Below are 17210 nucleotides of genomic sequence, written 5' to 3' on the forward strand. Positions count from 1 at the left end.
CTATAAGTAGATTGCCAATAGACATGTGCATTCGTTTTCATCCGAATGCGTTTTTGTCCGAATTTCAGGTATCCGAAAAACGAAAGATCCGACATAAATAAATGCTTTATTTTCGTTTTGACACAGTTCGATACAGATAGGAGATTCGACATGAGTCTAACAATAACAATCTGTGTCTATTGAACTTGTATCATAACAGTCCATTCATTCACACAGGGGCAACACGACTTCCAGCACGACTTTGGGAGGCAACTTGGACACGACTTGAGTGTAAATCACAGCGCGACTTACAACACGACTTGTAAAAAAAAAACAAAAAAAAAAACGCATGGGTTCCCCTTCAAAAGCACACCAGACCCGGATGTAAAAGGGAACCCCGCGCCAAAAAAAAAAAAAATGGTGTGGGGGGCCCCCCTCAAAATCCATACCAGGCCCTTCAGGGCTGGCATGGATTTTAAGGGGAACCCCGCACCAAAAAAAAAATGCCGTGGGAGTCCCCCTCAAAATCCATACCAGACCCTTATCCGAGCACGCAACCTAGCAGGCCACAGGAAAAGAGGGGGGACGAGAGAGCGCCCCCCCTGAACCGTACAAGGCCACATGCCCTCAACATTGGGAGATTGCTTTGAGGTAGCCCCTCAAAGCACCTTGTCCCCATGTTGATGAGGACACAAGGGCCTCATCCCCACAACCCTGGCCGGTGGTTGTGGGGGTCTGCGGGTGGGGGGCTTATTGGAATCTGGAAGCCCCCTTTAACAAGGGGACCCCCAGATCCCGGCCTCCCCCCCTGTGTGAAATGGTAAAGGGGTACAAAAGTACACCTACCATTTCACCAAAAAAGTGACAAAAAAACTGTTAAAAATGACAGGAGACGGTCTTTGACAATTCCTTTATCAAAGTCTTCTTTCATCTTCTTTCTTCTGGTCTTCTTCCTTTCTTCATCCTTCGGTTTCTTCCTCCATCTTCTTCTTCCTCTGATCCTCTTCTTCCTCCGATCCACTTCTTCTTGGTCCGGTGTTCTCGTCCGGCATCTTCCTCTATGGCGTCTCTTCTTCGTTCTCGGGCCGCTCCTTGCAATGGGAGGCTCCCGCTGTGTGACGCTTCTCTTCTTCTGACATTTTTTTTTATAATGGAGGGCAGGACCACCCGGTGACTCCACCCCCCTCTGGCGCACGGTTCCGAAACAAAATATTTCAGTCTGCGCATGTCTAATTGCCAAGACCCTGAAACTGAGCTGCAGCATGGTGGCCAAGACCATACAGCGATTTAACATGACAGGTTTCAGTCAGAACAGGCCTCATCATGGTCGACCAAAGAAGTTGAGTGCATGTACTTGCATGTACGTATGAGTGCTGCCAGCAATTGCTGCAGAGGTTGAAGGGTTGGGGGGGTCAGCCTGTCAGTGCTCAGACCATTAAATTGGTCTGCATGGCTGTCGTCCCAGAAGGAAGCCTCTTCTAAAGATGATGCACAAGAAAGCCCGCAGTTTTCTGAAGACAAGCAGTCTAAGAACATGGATTACTGGAACCATGTCCTGTGGTCTGATGAGACCAAGATAAACTTATTCGGCTCACATAGTGTCAAGCGTGTGTGGCGGCAACCAGGTGAGGAGTACAAAGACAAGTGTGTCTTGCCTACAGTCAAGCATGATGGTGGGAGTGTCATGGTCTGGGGCTCATGAGTTCTGTCGGCACTAAGGAGCTACAGTTCATTGAGGGAACCATGAATGCCAACACGTATTGTGACATACTGAAGCAGAGCAGAGACTGGGCTGCAGGGCAATATTCCAACATGATAATAACCCCAAACGCACCTCCAAAATAACCACTACCTTGCTAAAGAAACTGAGGGTAAAGGTGATGGACTGGCCAAGCATGTCTCCAGACACAAACCCTGTTGAGCATCTGTGGGGCATCCTCAAACAGAAGGTGGAGAAGCGCAACGTCATCCACCAGCTCTGTGATGTCGTCATGGAGGAGTAGAAGAGGACTCCAGTGGCAACCTGTGAAGCTCTGATGAACTCCAATGCCAAGAGGGTTAAGGCAGTGCTGGAAAATAATGGTGGCCACACACAATATTGACACTACGGACATTTTCACTTAGGGGTGCACTCACTTTTGTTGCCAGTGGTTTAGACATTAATGGCTGTATGTTGAGTTATTTTGAGGGGACAGCAAATTTACTAATTTATAAAAGCTATACACTCACTACTTTACATTGTAGCAAAGGGTAATTTCTTCAGTGTTGTCACTTGAAAAGACATAATAAAATATTTACAAAAAATGTGAGGGGTGTACTCACTTTTGTGAGATAATGTACATACTTGCATTGAGCAAAGCAGGACCAATATAACTATGTAAAAATTGCTATTAAAAAAAAACTTCAACTTAAAGTAATTGTAAACCTATTTTTTTTTTTTTTTTGTAAATAAAAGATGTTATACTTACTTGCTCTGTGTAATGGTTTTGCGCAGAGCAACACTGATCTTCCTCTTCTTGATCCCCCACTGGTGCTCCTGGCTCCTTGCCTTTGCTGAGTGATCCTCTAGCACAGTGTTCATCAACCCTGTCCTCAGGGCCCACTAACAGGCCAGGTTTTATGTATTACCTTGGGGAGATATAGACTAGAATACTGCAATCACTGAGCAGCAAATGATATCACCTGTGATGTATTTCAGTTATCTTGCAAACCTGGTCTATTATGCCTCATACACACGTTTCGATTATCGTATCGTTCACATTTTGTTGCATAAAACTAATATCGAATACAACAGTGCAAAATGTGCTCTATAAAAAGTAAGCTGTGCGTAGCTACGTATTTGTAACTGATGTCAAATACGTGTGACCCCGTGTCCTTCTGGTTTATTTTCGTGTTTCCAATCATGCGTGGTGTTCGTCTGTTGATTTTTAGTGGACGCATACTGTACTTATTAAACGATTGTCGTACGATGGGCTGTCGTCCGAGCAAAGTTTTCGTGTTTTTGGATTTTGCTGGACGGAGTCGTGATTGGCTGTTGAAAGCTGTGTACTAAGGATGAGCTCCGGCATGTTCGCACACTCCACGTGCAGAGCCCGCCAGGAAGTCGGCACGGCGCTGCGCTAATCACAGGCAAGAAGACATTTCCCAATCTCTGCAGCCGCACATCGGGAAAATGTCTCACTGCCTGTGATTAGCGCAGCGCTGACTTCCTGGCGGGCTCTGGACGTGGAGTGTGCGAACATGCCGGAGCTCATCCTCACTAACGATCAGATTATCGAACGATCAATCCGAATGCGATTTTTATCATCTGATAATCAGAAAGTGTATATGAGGCATTAGTGGGCCCTGGGGACAGGGTTGATGACCACTGCTATAGCAAGCCGTTTGCGATGGGGCAATCATAGACAGGGCTGGTGCAAGGATTTTTGATATCCTAGACGAAACCTCATTTTGCTGCCCCCCCTGGCTCCACCCCCTTTTCCCTGCCCATGTGAACCCCACCTTTTTAATGATGCGCCCATAAATGCAGCCTACCAGTGCCCATCAATGAATGTTTGCTTGCTTCCATTCATTCGGGAGTCAGGACACAGACACAGTCCTTCCCCCGCCGCTGCGCCTCTGACACTATGTGCGAATGTTGTGCTGCTGCCTGCTGATTAAGGATGAGCTCAGGCGTGTTCGCATGGTCCACTTGCAGAGCCCGACAGGAAGTCGGAGCAGTAATGCGCTAATCACAGGCAGGGAGACATTGCCCGATGCGCGGCTGCAGATATCGGGCAATGTCTCACTGCCTTTGATTAGCGCAGCTCTGCACCGACTTACTGGCGGGCTCTGCACGTGGTCCAAGCGAAAACGCCTGAGCTCCTCCCTACTGCTGATGCTGAGACTAAGGCTGGCCATACTTTATACAATTTTCTTCTATAGATTTCCTTTAGATTTACCAAAACCATATAATATGAGGTCAAATCTAAACACTTTCAGTTTGTGTGCAATCAGAAAGGCCCTTGTACTACACAGTTGAAGGTAAATCTAAAGGAAATTGAATAAGAAAATTGTATGGTGTATGGCCAGCTTTAGTTGCTTGCTGTAGAGAGAAGAGAGTAGAGCTGCAGAGATCAGGCAATGTCTCACTGCCTTTGATTAGCGCAGCGCTGCGCCGACTTACTGGCGTGCTCAGCACGTGGACCATGCGAACACGCCTAAGCTCATCCCTACTGCTGATGCTGAGATTTAGTTGCTTGCTGTAGAGAGAAGAGAGTAGGAAAACCAATGGCTAGGCGCCCTAGGTAGCACGTAGGGATGAGCTCAGCCATGTTTGCATTGTCCATGTGCAGAGCCCGCCAGGAAGCTGACACATCACTGTGCTAATCACAGGCAGTGAGATCAGGGCCGTCTTTAATTTTGATTGGGCCCTGGGCAAACATTTTCTTGGGGCCCCCCCTCCATTCTGAGACATACAAAAAAATAACAGGTAGACTCAAAATCAATTTACTGCAGCAGATCACGCAGTGATTGCAATTGTTTGCCAGAGGTTACAGCCTATCCTTACTGCTCGCTGACTGGTTTCTAGAGGTTACAACACATAATTTCTGCTTGCCGATTGGTTGCTAGAGGTTAACGCACATCATTACCACTTACTGATTGGCTGCTAGAGATTAAAGCAGATCACTACTGATTGGTAGCTACAGATTAATGCACATCATTACCTCTCACTGAGCAGTGGAGCAATCCTACATAATTGAGCAAGTAAAGGGGCACATTAATACACATACTACAGGAGAGTGCCAGAGAGTGCAGACATACTACAGGAGAGGTTCAGAGACTGCAAACATACTACAGGAGATTACCAAAGACTGGGGACATACTGCAGGAGACAATCAGAGACTGCGGACATACTACAGGAGACAATCAGAGACTGCGGACATACTACAGGAGACAATCAGAGACTGCAGACATACTGCAGGAGACAATCAGAGACTGCAGACATACTGCAGGAGACAATCAGAGACTGCGGACATACTGCAGGAGACAATCAGAGACTGCGGACATACTGCAGGAGACAATCAGAGACTGCGGACATACCGCAGGATACAATCAAAGACTGCGGACATACCGCAGGATACAATCAAAGACTGCGGACATACCGCAGGAGACAATCAAAGACTGCGGACATACCGCAGGAGACAATCAAAGACTGCGGACATACCGCAGGATACAATCAAAGACTGCGGACATACCGCAGGATACAATCAAAGACTGCGGACATACCGCAGGATACAATCAAAGACTGCGGACATACTGCAGGAGACAATCAGAGACTGCGAACATACGGCAGGAGGCAATCAGAGACTGCGAACATATGGCAGGAGGCAATCAGAGACTGCGAACATACTGCAAGAGACAATCAGAGACTGCGGACATACTGCAGGAGACAATCAAAGACTGCGGACATGCTACAGGTGATGGTCAGAGAACCTTCAGCAACGCACAGCTTGACAGTTGAATAACACAGCTCAGGGTTTAAGCAGTCAGGCATTTTATGGGTGTAAGGACATACCTGGGCAGCCAAACTCACTACATACATTTAGAGGTATGTGGGCGGGGCTTCCATTCTCCGATCTCACTACAACAGCCGGGAGCTCCACTGATGCTTTGTAGGGGGCCCCGTTACCCGTGAATTGGGGCCCCAATGAAGGTTTTGCAGAGTGCACAGAGGACACGGGAGGCTGTATTCCTGCGCTAGCCAGCTGACCCCGCCCCTGTGCAGCCTGTATGCTCGGAACAGAGCGGCTGTAGTGAGAGCCAGTGATCAGAGTGGGAGCATCAGTGGAGCTCCCGGCCCCGCCCCCTCTATACTGGCTTGGGAATACAGAGGTCCGGGGGCGGGACCTCTGTATTCCCACTCCACTGACGCTCCCACTCCGATCACTGGCTCTCACTACAGCCGCTCTGTTCCGAGCATAAAGGCTGCACGGGGGCGGGGTCAGAGCGTCAGTGGAGCTCCCAACCCTGCCCCCTCTCAGCTGGCTAGCACGGGAATACAGCCTCCCGTTCCGTGTCCTCTGCGTACTCTGCAAAACCTTCATTGGGGCCCCAATTCGCGGGTAGCAGTGCGGGCCCCCCCACAAACATTGGGCCCAGGGCATGTGCCCCGTTTGCCCTGCGCTAAAGATGGCCCTGAGTGAGATGCAGAGATCGGGCAATGTCTCACTGCCTGTGATTAGCTCAGTGCTGTGCCGACTTCCTGGTGGGCTCAGCACATGGTCAATGCGAACACGCCTGAGCTCATCCCTAGTGGCTAGGCGCCCTAGGTAGCACGGCGCCCTGAGCAGCTGCCTAGTTTGCCTAGTGGTAGCACCGGCCCTGATCATAGAGACCTTATGGACACAAAAAGTAGTCGCATGACAAGTCACAGCCCATTGCAACGACTTTGAAAAGGTTCCTGCACTACTTCGGTGCAACTTGGATACAGAGGCTGTAAAGTCGCACTCTACCGGCTTCCGAAATGTACAAATGCAGCCATTTAGAAATTGGATGAAAGGTTTAGCACTGGGAAAGATAAAAAGTGCATTTTATATAGATGAGACCAAAATGAGGGACTTTATTCCAAATCAGGGACAGTCCTTCAGAATCAAGGCAGCTGGGAGCTTTGCCTGCTGTGGTTGCTATCAGGGAGTCTCACTCTTCCAGCTGCACTGATTTGTTTTAAATAAGTAAAAGTGCAATACCCAGCTGAAGATGAGAGTGGTAACATCTGACAGATCCAAGAGCTGTGTTGGTGAGTGAAGTGTGACTGTTAGGTGGCCTGTCTATGGCCATAGAAGAAGAAGAAGAAGAAGTTCTCAGATGTGTGGTGCACTTCCTGTGCTGAGCTCCCCCTCCAGCTCCTCGCAGGGTTCTTGTACAGGACTGATCATGTTGTGGTCTATGAAGAATGTGAACTCCTCCTCCTCCTCCTCTTTCAGTCCTGTGCACACCGATCTCCATACAATGTGCGGACACAGATAAGGTCTGCAGTGGCCCCGATCGTCCTCCCAGACTTGGAGCCCCGGAGCCCTCCCATACAGATGACAGCAGAGACAACACCCTGCCTGCCACTTGTCATCGTACATTGCAGAGGAGCGATCATATCCTGCCTCATCTCAGCACTGACCCCACACACAACAAGCAACCATGGCTTTTGTCAACGATCAGACTGCACTGGAGCTGGACGAGGTGTCCGAGGATGGGGAGATGATAGGTGAGCTCTCACCATGTGACAGGCTCTTTTAGTTGTACCCTCTGCTGGGGTGTTCACAAACTTTGTGCTCAGGATGATATGGAGGGAGGGGCACAGATCTGATCGTGCTGATTAAGATGAGGGTGTAGACATTATGTTTGGAGGGCATTTATTTCTAGATCAGTTACTTGTCAGATCTGGGCCAAGTCTATTCCTGATCTCCAGGGCTGCCAGAGCAATCCATGGTGAAGGGAAGTTCTTCTTCCCCCTTCTTCTCTTATGGCCCCTTACACAAGGATCTGATTAGAGCTATGAGGAGTCCTATGTGCTGCATGTACCTTCACATCATTGCCTGCAAGGCTGAGAGTGGAACTAAATCTGCCCATATATCTATAGATTTCAAGAGAGATCTCATTGGAACAGAAATCCACCCAATCAGGCTGTTGTGCTCTGACCGCTGTCAGAATACCAATACAGTGCATGCAGCTGATTGGCTGCAACCATTGTTTAGATGACCCTTTTAAGCGCTACTACAAAAGTTAGTGACTTTTGTGAGCTGGTAGAGCCACACTGATCATACATCTATAGATTTCAGGCTGAACAAGAGAAATCCCATTGCAACAAAAAAAACACCCAATCAGGCTGTTGCATTCTGACAGCTGTCAGAATACCAATACAGTGCATGCAGCTGATTGGCTGCAACCATTGTTTAGATGACCATTTTCAGCTCCTCTACAAAAGTTAGTGACTTTTGTGAGCTGACAGAGCCACGCTGATCATACATCTAAAGATTTCAGGGTGAACAAGAGAAATCTCATTGGAACAGAAATCCGCCCAATCAGGCTGTTGTGCTCTGACAGCTGTCAGAATACCAATACAGTGCATGCAGCTGATTGGCTGCAACTATTGTACAGGTGACCGTTTTCAGCCCCACTACAAAAGTTAAAGACTTTTGTGAGCTGGCAGAGCCACGCTGATAATCTGGGTACACACTATATGAAAATCAGGCGAATGATCGTCTGTTTTTTTTCTCAATGTTTTAAAGCAAGTCTAAATGAAGGATGGTACTACTTGTGCGAAAATTCTCATACGACACAGGCTTTTTTTTTTTTTCTTATTTATTTATTGTTTCTGATCATGTGCAGTCTTTCGCATCTGGTTTTTCTTGTCCAAAAAGCGTACACATTAAAATGAAAATCATTGGATTTGTTCACTTATGAGAACAATTTTGGAGTTTGCCCCTTCGGAAATGTATCATTTGGTTTGGCGAGTCGGATGTGGAAAATTTGTGTACACACTATATATGAAAATCAATCCATCATTCCTCGTATTTTTCTTATAGTGTGTACCCACCTTTTTAGAATTCCATCTCTAAAGTCTCTTATTCACACTGGCATTGTCCAAACCTGTATTAAACACACATGTATGTAATGATTTGTCAATGGTGCCATTCCCCCTGAGTGTTTGCTGTGTTCAGGTGTGGTCAGCTTCGCTGCATTTTTTAATTTATTTTTTTTTATATATAATTCGGTGCACCTAGGATCCAGTTAAAGGCACTCATGTAAACAAGGCCATGAACATCTAAAAACGCAGGAAAAAGTGATCTGGGAGGCATAAACATTGTTCATATTGGACCACTTCTGTGTGGAAAAGCTATAAGCAAAGCAGGAGCGCCCGTGTGAAGGAGGCCTAACAGGAAAATTGGGCCAACTTTAGATATGAGGTTGTGTGTGTGTGTGTGTGTGTGTGTGTGTGTGTGTGTGTGTGTGTGTGGGGGTTGTGTTTTTCAGGCAAGTTTTTAGCACCCCCCAACCCACCTCCTTTTAAGACCTCATGCCCACGTACGTTTTTACAGCTGCTTTTAGGAGCGTTTTTCACAGCTTAAAAATGCCTCTCCATGTTAGCTTATTGTCTCATGCCCACCAAGATGTTTGGGAGCTGTAAGTGGCATAGGTGTTTTTAAGCTCAAAAAAACAAAAACGAAGGACCAGTGCATTCCGAGGCTCCAGCACTAGAGCTGGAAAAATACCAGACGCCAGTAAAAGGTGTTAAACGCGATTTAACGAGGCTTAACGCCGTATAAACAGCGTTAAGCCTCGTCCGGCGTTTTTCTCTATTCAAAATCAATAGTTCTCCATGGGAGCCCATTGATTTGAATAGAAGTTGCACCAGAAGTCTGATCAGGATTGACTTGCGGTGTGACTTGTGTGTTGAGAATCTTGAAGGAGAACCCTGCCAAAATTTTGCGTGAGGTTCCCCTCAAGATCCATACCAGGCGCTTATTCGAGCACGCACCCCCTTACCACTCCTGGACCATACCTAATCGGTGCAATGCTGCATTTGCAGCGCCACGCCGATTTCAAAAAGCAGTTTCTGTACTACTTTTTGCGATTTTTGGGCTGCGATTTTCATTGACATCTCTGAAATCGTGGCCGAACTTGGGACTGACATGCAGGAGTGAAATGCACAACTTGATTCCCGCAGCTCAGTGTGAACCTGGGCTTAAGGAAAAAAAGATGATCCTTGCTAATAAATTTCCTGTCTCACATGTGCATTTGTTGTTATCTGTGACCCCATTTGAGAGATCTCATCACTTCCTGTGTTTGTGACACCCTGTGATTGAGGACTTTTCTTTCCACTGGGGACACGGATGGCAATAAAATAATTTCCCCTCTTTTCTGACCCTTTACAATTTGATTTGGCTGGAATTTACCCTCTATTTTTTAAAGAAAAAGTTTTGTTTTGCTCATGTTTGCAGAAAATTATTGCTAAATAAGTCCTTTTCAGTTTATAAACTACTCCCCTGTGCATTAAGGAACAGAAGCTCTGCTCAAGTATTTCTCTGGAGGCACATTCATTGCCTTGTTGTGTGCTGCCATTAAGCCTTTCACAAATCAACCACACCCTGCACGTCACAGGTACCATTTCAGTCCCTTGTGTCAGTAGCCTGGGGGAGTGGTTAGAGCTGGAGAGGAGGGCTTAGTTATTGACTTTTAAAAGAAAGTCATATATTGAGTTTCTTTAACAGTGCTGTATAATCTTCATAGTCTGCACATTTTAGGGGAAGAAGGCATGCAATTGAAACTACTGATGGAATAGATGATAAGGATGTCATAATGTTTACGTTCTTCTGAAGTACAGGTCCTCTGTAAGTAGTATTTTGGCTTAGTCCAGGCCAGATCCCACGACCTATCTTCTCTTGCTGGAATTTGATTGAGTGAAAAAACTGTTGGTTTCCCACGTGAAAGATGCCTGGATTTGTAACTGGTCATGCAGAGTTTCTCAGTGCCGCCAGGTAGAGCAATGCTGGTTTGCCAGGGAAAGACCCCAGAATGGGGACTGTCCCCAACACACAGGGACATACGGTGACTATACTAGGAGTTTCCAATGGTGGTCTGCAGTTTTAGCTGAAGAAGGATTCCCTAAGGAGAAATACAAGAAATGCTGGGTGAAGCACTTTTTGTTTTGCACACAAACACTTTAGGTCTCTTTCACACCAGCTGACCGATTGGGTCTGCCTGTCAGTTTTTCAGGCAGGCCCAATTGGACCACTCATCGTTCTCTATGGGGCGGCGGATATTAGCGGATATGTGTCCACTGATGCCCACCGGACATACGATCAATTCCGCTAAAAATAGATGTATGGCGATACGTTTGCCATCCGTCCAGTGGATCAGATGGAAATGAACATGCAATGTGTTTTTATCCGATGGCCCCATAGAGGAGAGTCAGAAGTGTCTTTGTCTGCATAGCGGAGTGGACATGGACCTATCCACCTGCTCAGCAGAGAGATCCACCACTGAGCAGATGGATTCTGCTTGGACGGATCTGCTCCGTCTGAAAGGAGTCTAAAGCCTCATGCACACGATTGGACTTCAAACAAATGTTTCCGTGGATTTCTGTCCAAAGGGCGTTGGTCGTGAACTTGGTATGCATACAAACGGCAGGATTTTTTCAGCCAACTTTCACCAAATCATGTGGTTTTTCAGCTCTTTACCGCCACCCTTTGGTCAACTTCTGTATTGTTGTCTGATCTTTTGCATTGGTTCTGAGCATGCGTGTTTGTACTATGGACTTGTGTACACACAATAGGATTTTGCACCATAGGACCTTTGTTGCCGGAAAGTTTGTCTGTTTGCACAGCGAACATTTGTCCAATGAAAACCAAAAAAGTTTGTCCGATGGAGCATACACACGGTCGGATTTTTCCTTTAAAACCTGGTAATTTGCATGTTTTTTGTCAGAATGTCAGATCGTGTGTATGGGCCTTAACTCTCAATCAACATTGACTAGTTTTAAAGTGGTTGTAAACCCTTACAAACCACTTTGACCTACAGGTAAACCTAGATTAAGGCTTACCTGTAGGTCCAAGAAATATCTCCTATATACGGTTTAGGAGATATTTACAAAAAGACGGCCACCGCTGTCTACGATGCATGCGCCGTAGACAGCAGCACACAGGCGCACTGGGCAGGCCGCAGATCACGGCGATATGGCGCGAGTGTCGGCTCCTGTGCGCATGCTTGGGAGTGACGTCATCATTGCTCCGGCGAATCACAGCGCCTGAGCAGCGAGACCCAGAAGTCACTCCGGGATCCATGGCAGTGGTGTACATGAAGACGGAGGACCGCTTCGGAGGCTTCGTTCTCAGGTAAGTTATTCATAACGAGCTAGTATGAACGAGCTATGCATACTAGCTCATTATGCCTTTGCCTTGCAGGTTGCTTTTTTTTTTTTTTTTTTTTTTTTTTTCCCATGGGTTTACAATCACTTTAATCCTTATGTTGCTGTCATTTGTAAATGAATAGGATAGTATATCATATTTACTTGTTTTAAACTTTATTTTATTTTTTTTACATTTCGTCAGTTACTTTCTGGTTTTCAAATTATGTCATACATCCCATGAGTCTTCAGTAGGAGTGGGCTTTTCTCAGCTAAACATACCCTCATGCCTGAGCTAAGAGCAGATGGATTCCACAAAGTAAGACCCCTTTAACCCTGGGGCGCTTTTCAGGCCTGAAAAACCCCTTTGCAGCCACACCTGTGTGAGAACCCGAGGGCTTTCACGCTGGGGCGGTGCGCTGGCAGGGCCGGAAAAAAGGTCATGCAAGCCGCATCTATGAGGCGGTGCGGGAGCAGTGTATACAGCGCTCCCAAAACACCCTGCCCATTGAAATGAATGGGCAGCGCTGCTGAGGTGCCTGCAAAGTGATTTGGCAGCGTTGCAACGCGGGCATTATTAACCCTTTCTTCGGTCGATAGCAGGGGTTAAAAGCATGCTGCTATAACAGTGGCACCGCCCCAGTGTGAAAGTACCCTTAATGCTTCGTAAATAATATGCCCTTACTCAAGATGACCACAGCCAGAAATGCTAGGGGGGGGGGGTGTTTTTCAAAGGGCATTCAAAATAAAGCATAGAGACATAGATGGATGGGGGAGTTTACTTTGAATACTAAAAATGATGGAAACTGTGCTATTGGTTTGTGATGCTCAGATGTAGTCCGCTTTAACTAAAACCTACATATTGGTGTTGGAAGAATCAGATTTGAGAGCACCAGAATTTGGTAATGACTCTGCAAGTCGATACTTAATCCAGAGCTGTGAGTGAGGCTAGGTTCGCACATACACAATATGAATTGGATGTGTTTTGACTGCATCCAATTCGCATGACATGTGAAAGAACATTGCTTTCTATTGTGCCTGTTCACACATGTCTGGTGCAGTCGGAGTGCGAATTCAGTTTTAATAAAAAAAAAAAAAAGAGTCCTGTCAGTTTTCTAAGCAGCGGCTCGGGTGCAAAATCAGGCCCGCTGACGTCTATGGGAACGCTTCTGAATCGCACCTGTCATTCAGTGGTGAATGGGATAAAATCCTGACCTGAAACGCTAAACAACTACTTTGTCGATTAGCTGTGAAAACGGCGCCTCAATTTACACCGCACATGCATGAAGCCGAAGTGTATTTGTTAACCTCTTAAGCCTAGGTTCACATTGATGCGATTTAACATGCCAAATCTGTGGCTATTGCCGGCAATGGCGCTGTCCAAATTTGTGCGACGCCAACTTGGTTTTTGTGCTGCTTTTGGCAACTTCGGGTGCGATTTCAATAGGCATCTGTGCAGGAACCCACACAGATGTCTCTGAAATTGCCACTGACATGTGGGAATGAAATTGTGCGAGTTCAGCTGAACTTGCACGATTTCAGTCCTGCAGCAGCGTGAACCTAGGCTCAAGTGAATATTTTACTTTGCAATGGAAAAGCAACAGGTTCACTTCAACCCTGCCTTCCACCACCTACCTTCCCCAGCTGCACATGCCCCCATTCCCTTCACTTGTCTGCTACTCAATGCAGCCCTGTGTAAGCGTCAAGCTGCTCCAGTCTGATGACTTTCCCTGCTCCCATGTGTCATTGCTGGACTAATCACTGTTGCATGGAGTCAGGGCTGTCTTTAATATTAATTGGACCATGGGCAAACATTTTCTTGCCACCCCCCCCCATGAAATGTCACTCTCCACTTGCTCTGAGACATACAATAAATAGTAGACTTTAACCACTTTCAGACCGGACCATTTTGCTGGTAAATGACCAGAGGTCTTTTTACAATTTGGCACTGCGCTGCTTTAACTGGTAATTGCGCGGTCATGCAATGTTGTACCCAAACAAAATTTGCGTCCTTTTCTTCCCACAAATAGAGCTTTCTTTTGATGGTATTTGATTGCCTCTGCGATTTTTTTTTTTTTGCGATATAAACGTAAAAAGACCGAAAATTTGGAAAAAAAATGATATTTTCTACTTTTTGTTATTAGAAAAATCCAATAAACTCAATTTTAGTCATACATTTAGGCCAAAATGTATTCAGCCACATGTCTTTGGTAAAAAAAGTCAATAATTGTATATTTATTGGTTTGCGCAAAAGTTGTCACATCTACAAACTAAGGTACGTTTTCTGGAATTTACGCAGCTTTTAGTTTACGACTGTCTATCTCATTTCTTGAGGTGCTAAAATGGCAGGGCAGTACAAAACCCCCCCAAATGACCCCATTTTGGAAAGTAGACACCCTAAGGAAATTGATAAGTGGCATGTTGAGCCCATTGAATATTTTATTTTTTTGCCTCAAGCTATTGAATAATGACAAAAAAAAATTTTTTTTTTTTTTTTTACACAAAGTTGTCACTAAATGATATATTGCTCACACATGCTATGGGCATATGTGAAATGAGACCCCAAAATAAATTCTGCTGCTTCTCCTGAGTACGGGGATACCACATGTGTGGGATTTTTTGGGAGCCTAGCCACGTACGGGGCCCCGAAAACCAAGCACCGCCTTCAGGCTTTCTAAGGGCGTAAATTTTTGATTTCACTTCTCACTACCTATTACAGTTTTGAAGGCCATAAAATGCCAAGATGGCACAAAACCCCCACAAATGACCCCATTTTAGAAAGTAGACACCCCAAGCTATTTGCTGAGAGGCATTTTGAGTCCATGGAATATTTTATATTTTGCCACAAGTTGCGGGAAAATTACAAACTTTAATTTTTTTTTTTTTTTTCACAAAGTTGTCACTAAATTATATATTGCTCACACATGCTATGGGCATATGTGAAATGACACCCCAAAATAAATTCTGCTGCTTCTCCTGAGTACGGGGATACCACATATGTGGGACTTTTTGGGAGCCTAGCCGCGTACGGGGCCCCGAAAACCAAGCACCGCCTTCAGGCTTTCTAAGGGCGTTACAGTTTTGAAGGCCATAAAATGCCAAGATGGCACAAACCCCCCCCAAATGACCCCATTTTGGAAAGTAGACACCCCTAAATTTAGGGGTACACTAGTGAGACTAGGTAATAAATGGCGGGTGCCCTGAAACTATAAAAAAAATAACTAACCAACCAGCGTCACCTGTAACAGTTATATGGTGATCACTGGTGAAAGGGTTAACTAGGGGGCAATCAGGGGGCTTTATGCGGTAGTATATGGGGGTCCCTGGCGCTATAAAAAGCTGCGGCGAACCTAAATACCTACCTGCCTAACTAGCGTCACCTGTGACACTAATACAGTGAAAAGAAAAACGATCGCTTATTAGGCTGGGTTCACACTGGAGCGATGTGGGAACGCCACAAATGCGCGGCGGGTTCCCGCATCACATGCCTCCCGGCGGCAGTTCACACTGCCCTATGCGAACTGCTGGGAGTGTCAGTGAAATGTTAATGACACCCCCAGATCAGTTCGCATATCGCAGTGCGATCTGCAAACTCGGATCGCATGGTGTGAACACCCATGCGATCCGATTCTGCTGCGGACCAAAAAAAGGGTCCCGTGCGAGTTTGCGGCGGGTGCGGCGGGTGCGACACGAATTCAGCCATACTATCTGTATGGCTGAACTCGAATCGCACAGAGATCGGATGTGATTTGCACTGCAGTGCGGTGCGAATCACATCCGTTCTCAAACCGCTGCAATGTGAACCCAGCCTTAGTGACACTGGCGACGGGGGGTGATCACGGGGTTAAACCTTTATTGGGGGGGTTAGGGGGGTACATTAGAACTAAAGGGGGCTAACCCTAACTGCCCTAACAGTTATTACAGTCACAAATGACACCAATGCAAAAAAAAAAAATGACATTGGTGTCACTGTGACTGGGGGGCAGGGGTAATTGGGGGGGTGATCGGGGGGGGTGTGAGTGTGCCTGGCATGTTCTACTGTGTAGTGTCGTGTTGGTGCAACTCACCGATCCTCTCTCCTCGGTGTCGGAACGAAAAATACCGACACGGAGGAGAGAATACATCACTTCCTCTCCTGTGTTTACATTACAGGAGAGGAAGTGATGTCACGGAGCATTTTCATTCGTCGGGAGCGATCGCGAGGGGGTGGCCATGAATGAATGGCCGTCCCCTCGTCCGGGATCGCTCCCGAACGAATACCGACCGCCGCAGGCACCGGGCGGGCAAGGACGTACATGTAAGCCCTTATGCCTGCCCGTGCCATTCTGTCGACGTATATCGTCGTGCGGCGGTCGGCAAGTGGTTAAAATCGGTCTATTGTATCAGATCAGGCAGCGATTGGTTGCCAGAGGTTACAACATATCATTACTGGTTGCTAGAGGTTACAGCACACATTACAACTCAGTGATTGGTTGCTAGAGGTTACAGCACATCATCTCCTCACTGCAGGGGAGCATGATCTACATATGACTGCCGCCTTTATTTACATATCAATGCTGCCGGACGCAGCTATTTACTTGGTAATGTCGCCGCTATTTACATATAAATGCTGGTTATTTACATGTAAACACAGGGTCTTCAGGTAAGTCATCTGTACACAACAATAGGGCAGAGCTGGGCAGTACTAGTAACAGAACTTCACACTGAGATATCCGGACACAGCACAGGACTAAAACTTCAAGTAACGAGGGAATTTAAACTGGGATAGTTGGCAAGTATGAGGCAGCTGCTTTGGGCCCCACAACAATGACAGGGCGTAGGGCAGCTGCCCCTTTTGCCTTGCCTTAAAGACGGTCCTGCATGGAGTGAGTCCCATTCTGATGCCTTATCGGAAAGCACCAAGTATTCTCTTGCATTCCAGTGGCTGAGAGGAGCAAGAGTGAAGGAAAGTATGAAAGTATGTGAGTATATACCGTGTTTTCCCAAAAATAAGCCCAGGTCTTATATTAATTTTGCCAACAAAAAAAACGTAGGGCTTGTTTTTGGGGTAGGTCTTACCATGTAATGTGCTGTCTTCTCTCCCCCTCTCTCTCCCTGCATGTCAGGAATCCCCAGTGTGAACTGAGTTAAAATGTTTGTAAAATCCTATAATCTATTACAGTAGTATATAGTGTACAATGTGTGTGTTTCTGTAATATAATTGTGCCAAATAGCTTCGTTATAGCGCCGCTCTGCGCTTCTGCGACCCATTGGAGCTCTCTACTCCACAATTATATTACAGAAATGCACACATTGTACATTATGTACTACTGTAATAGTAGGGTTATAGGATTTTGCAAGCATTTTAAAC

General features: G+C 46.3%; 1 protein-coding gene across 1 annotated transcript in view; it reads left to right on the forward strand.

The window, feature by feature from the left end:
- The first annotated feature begins 6882 nt into the window (after positions 1-6882).
- ANO6 (anoctamin 6) overlaps positions 6883-17210 on the forward strand; it is a 128975-nt gene continuing 118647 nt past the window's right edge. The window contains exon 1 of the mRNA XM_077472878.1: positions 6883-7219. Within this exon, the coding sequence (XP_077329004.1) occupies positions 7153-7219 (67 nt within the window). The 5' untranslated portion in view covers positions 6883-7152. The remainder of the gene's footprint in view (positions 7220-17210) is intronic.

Source organism: Lithobates pipiens, unplaced genomic scaffold (genome assembly GCF_037356315.1).
Source record: "Lithobates pipiens isolate NorthernLeopardFrog02 unplaced genomic scaffold, aLitPip1_a1.2 Scaffold_8, whole genome shotgun sequence".
Classification (NCBI taxonomy): Eukaryota; Metazoa; Chordata; class Amphibia; order Anura; family Ranidae; genus Lithobates; species Lithobates pipiens.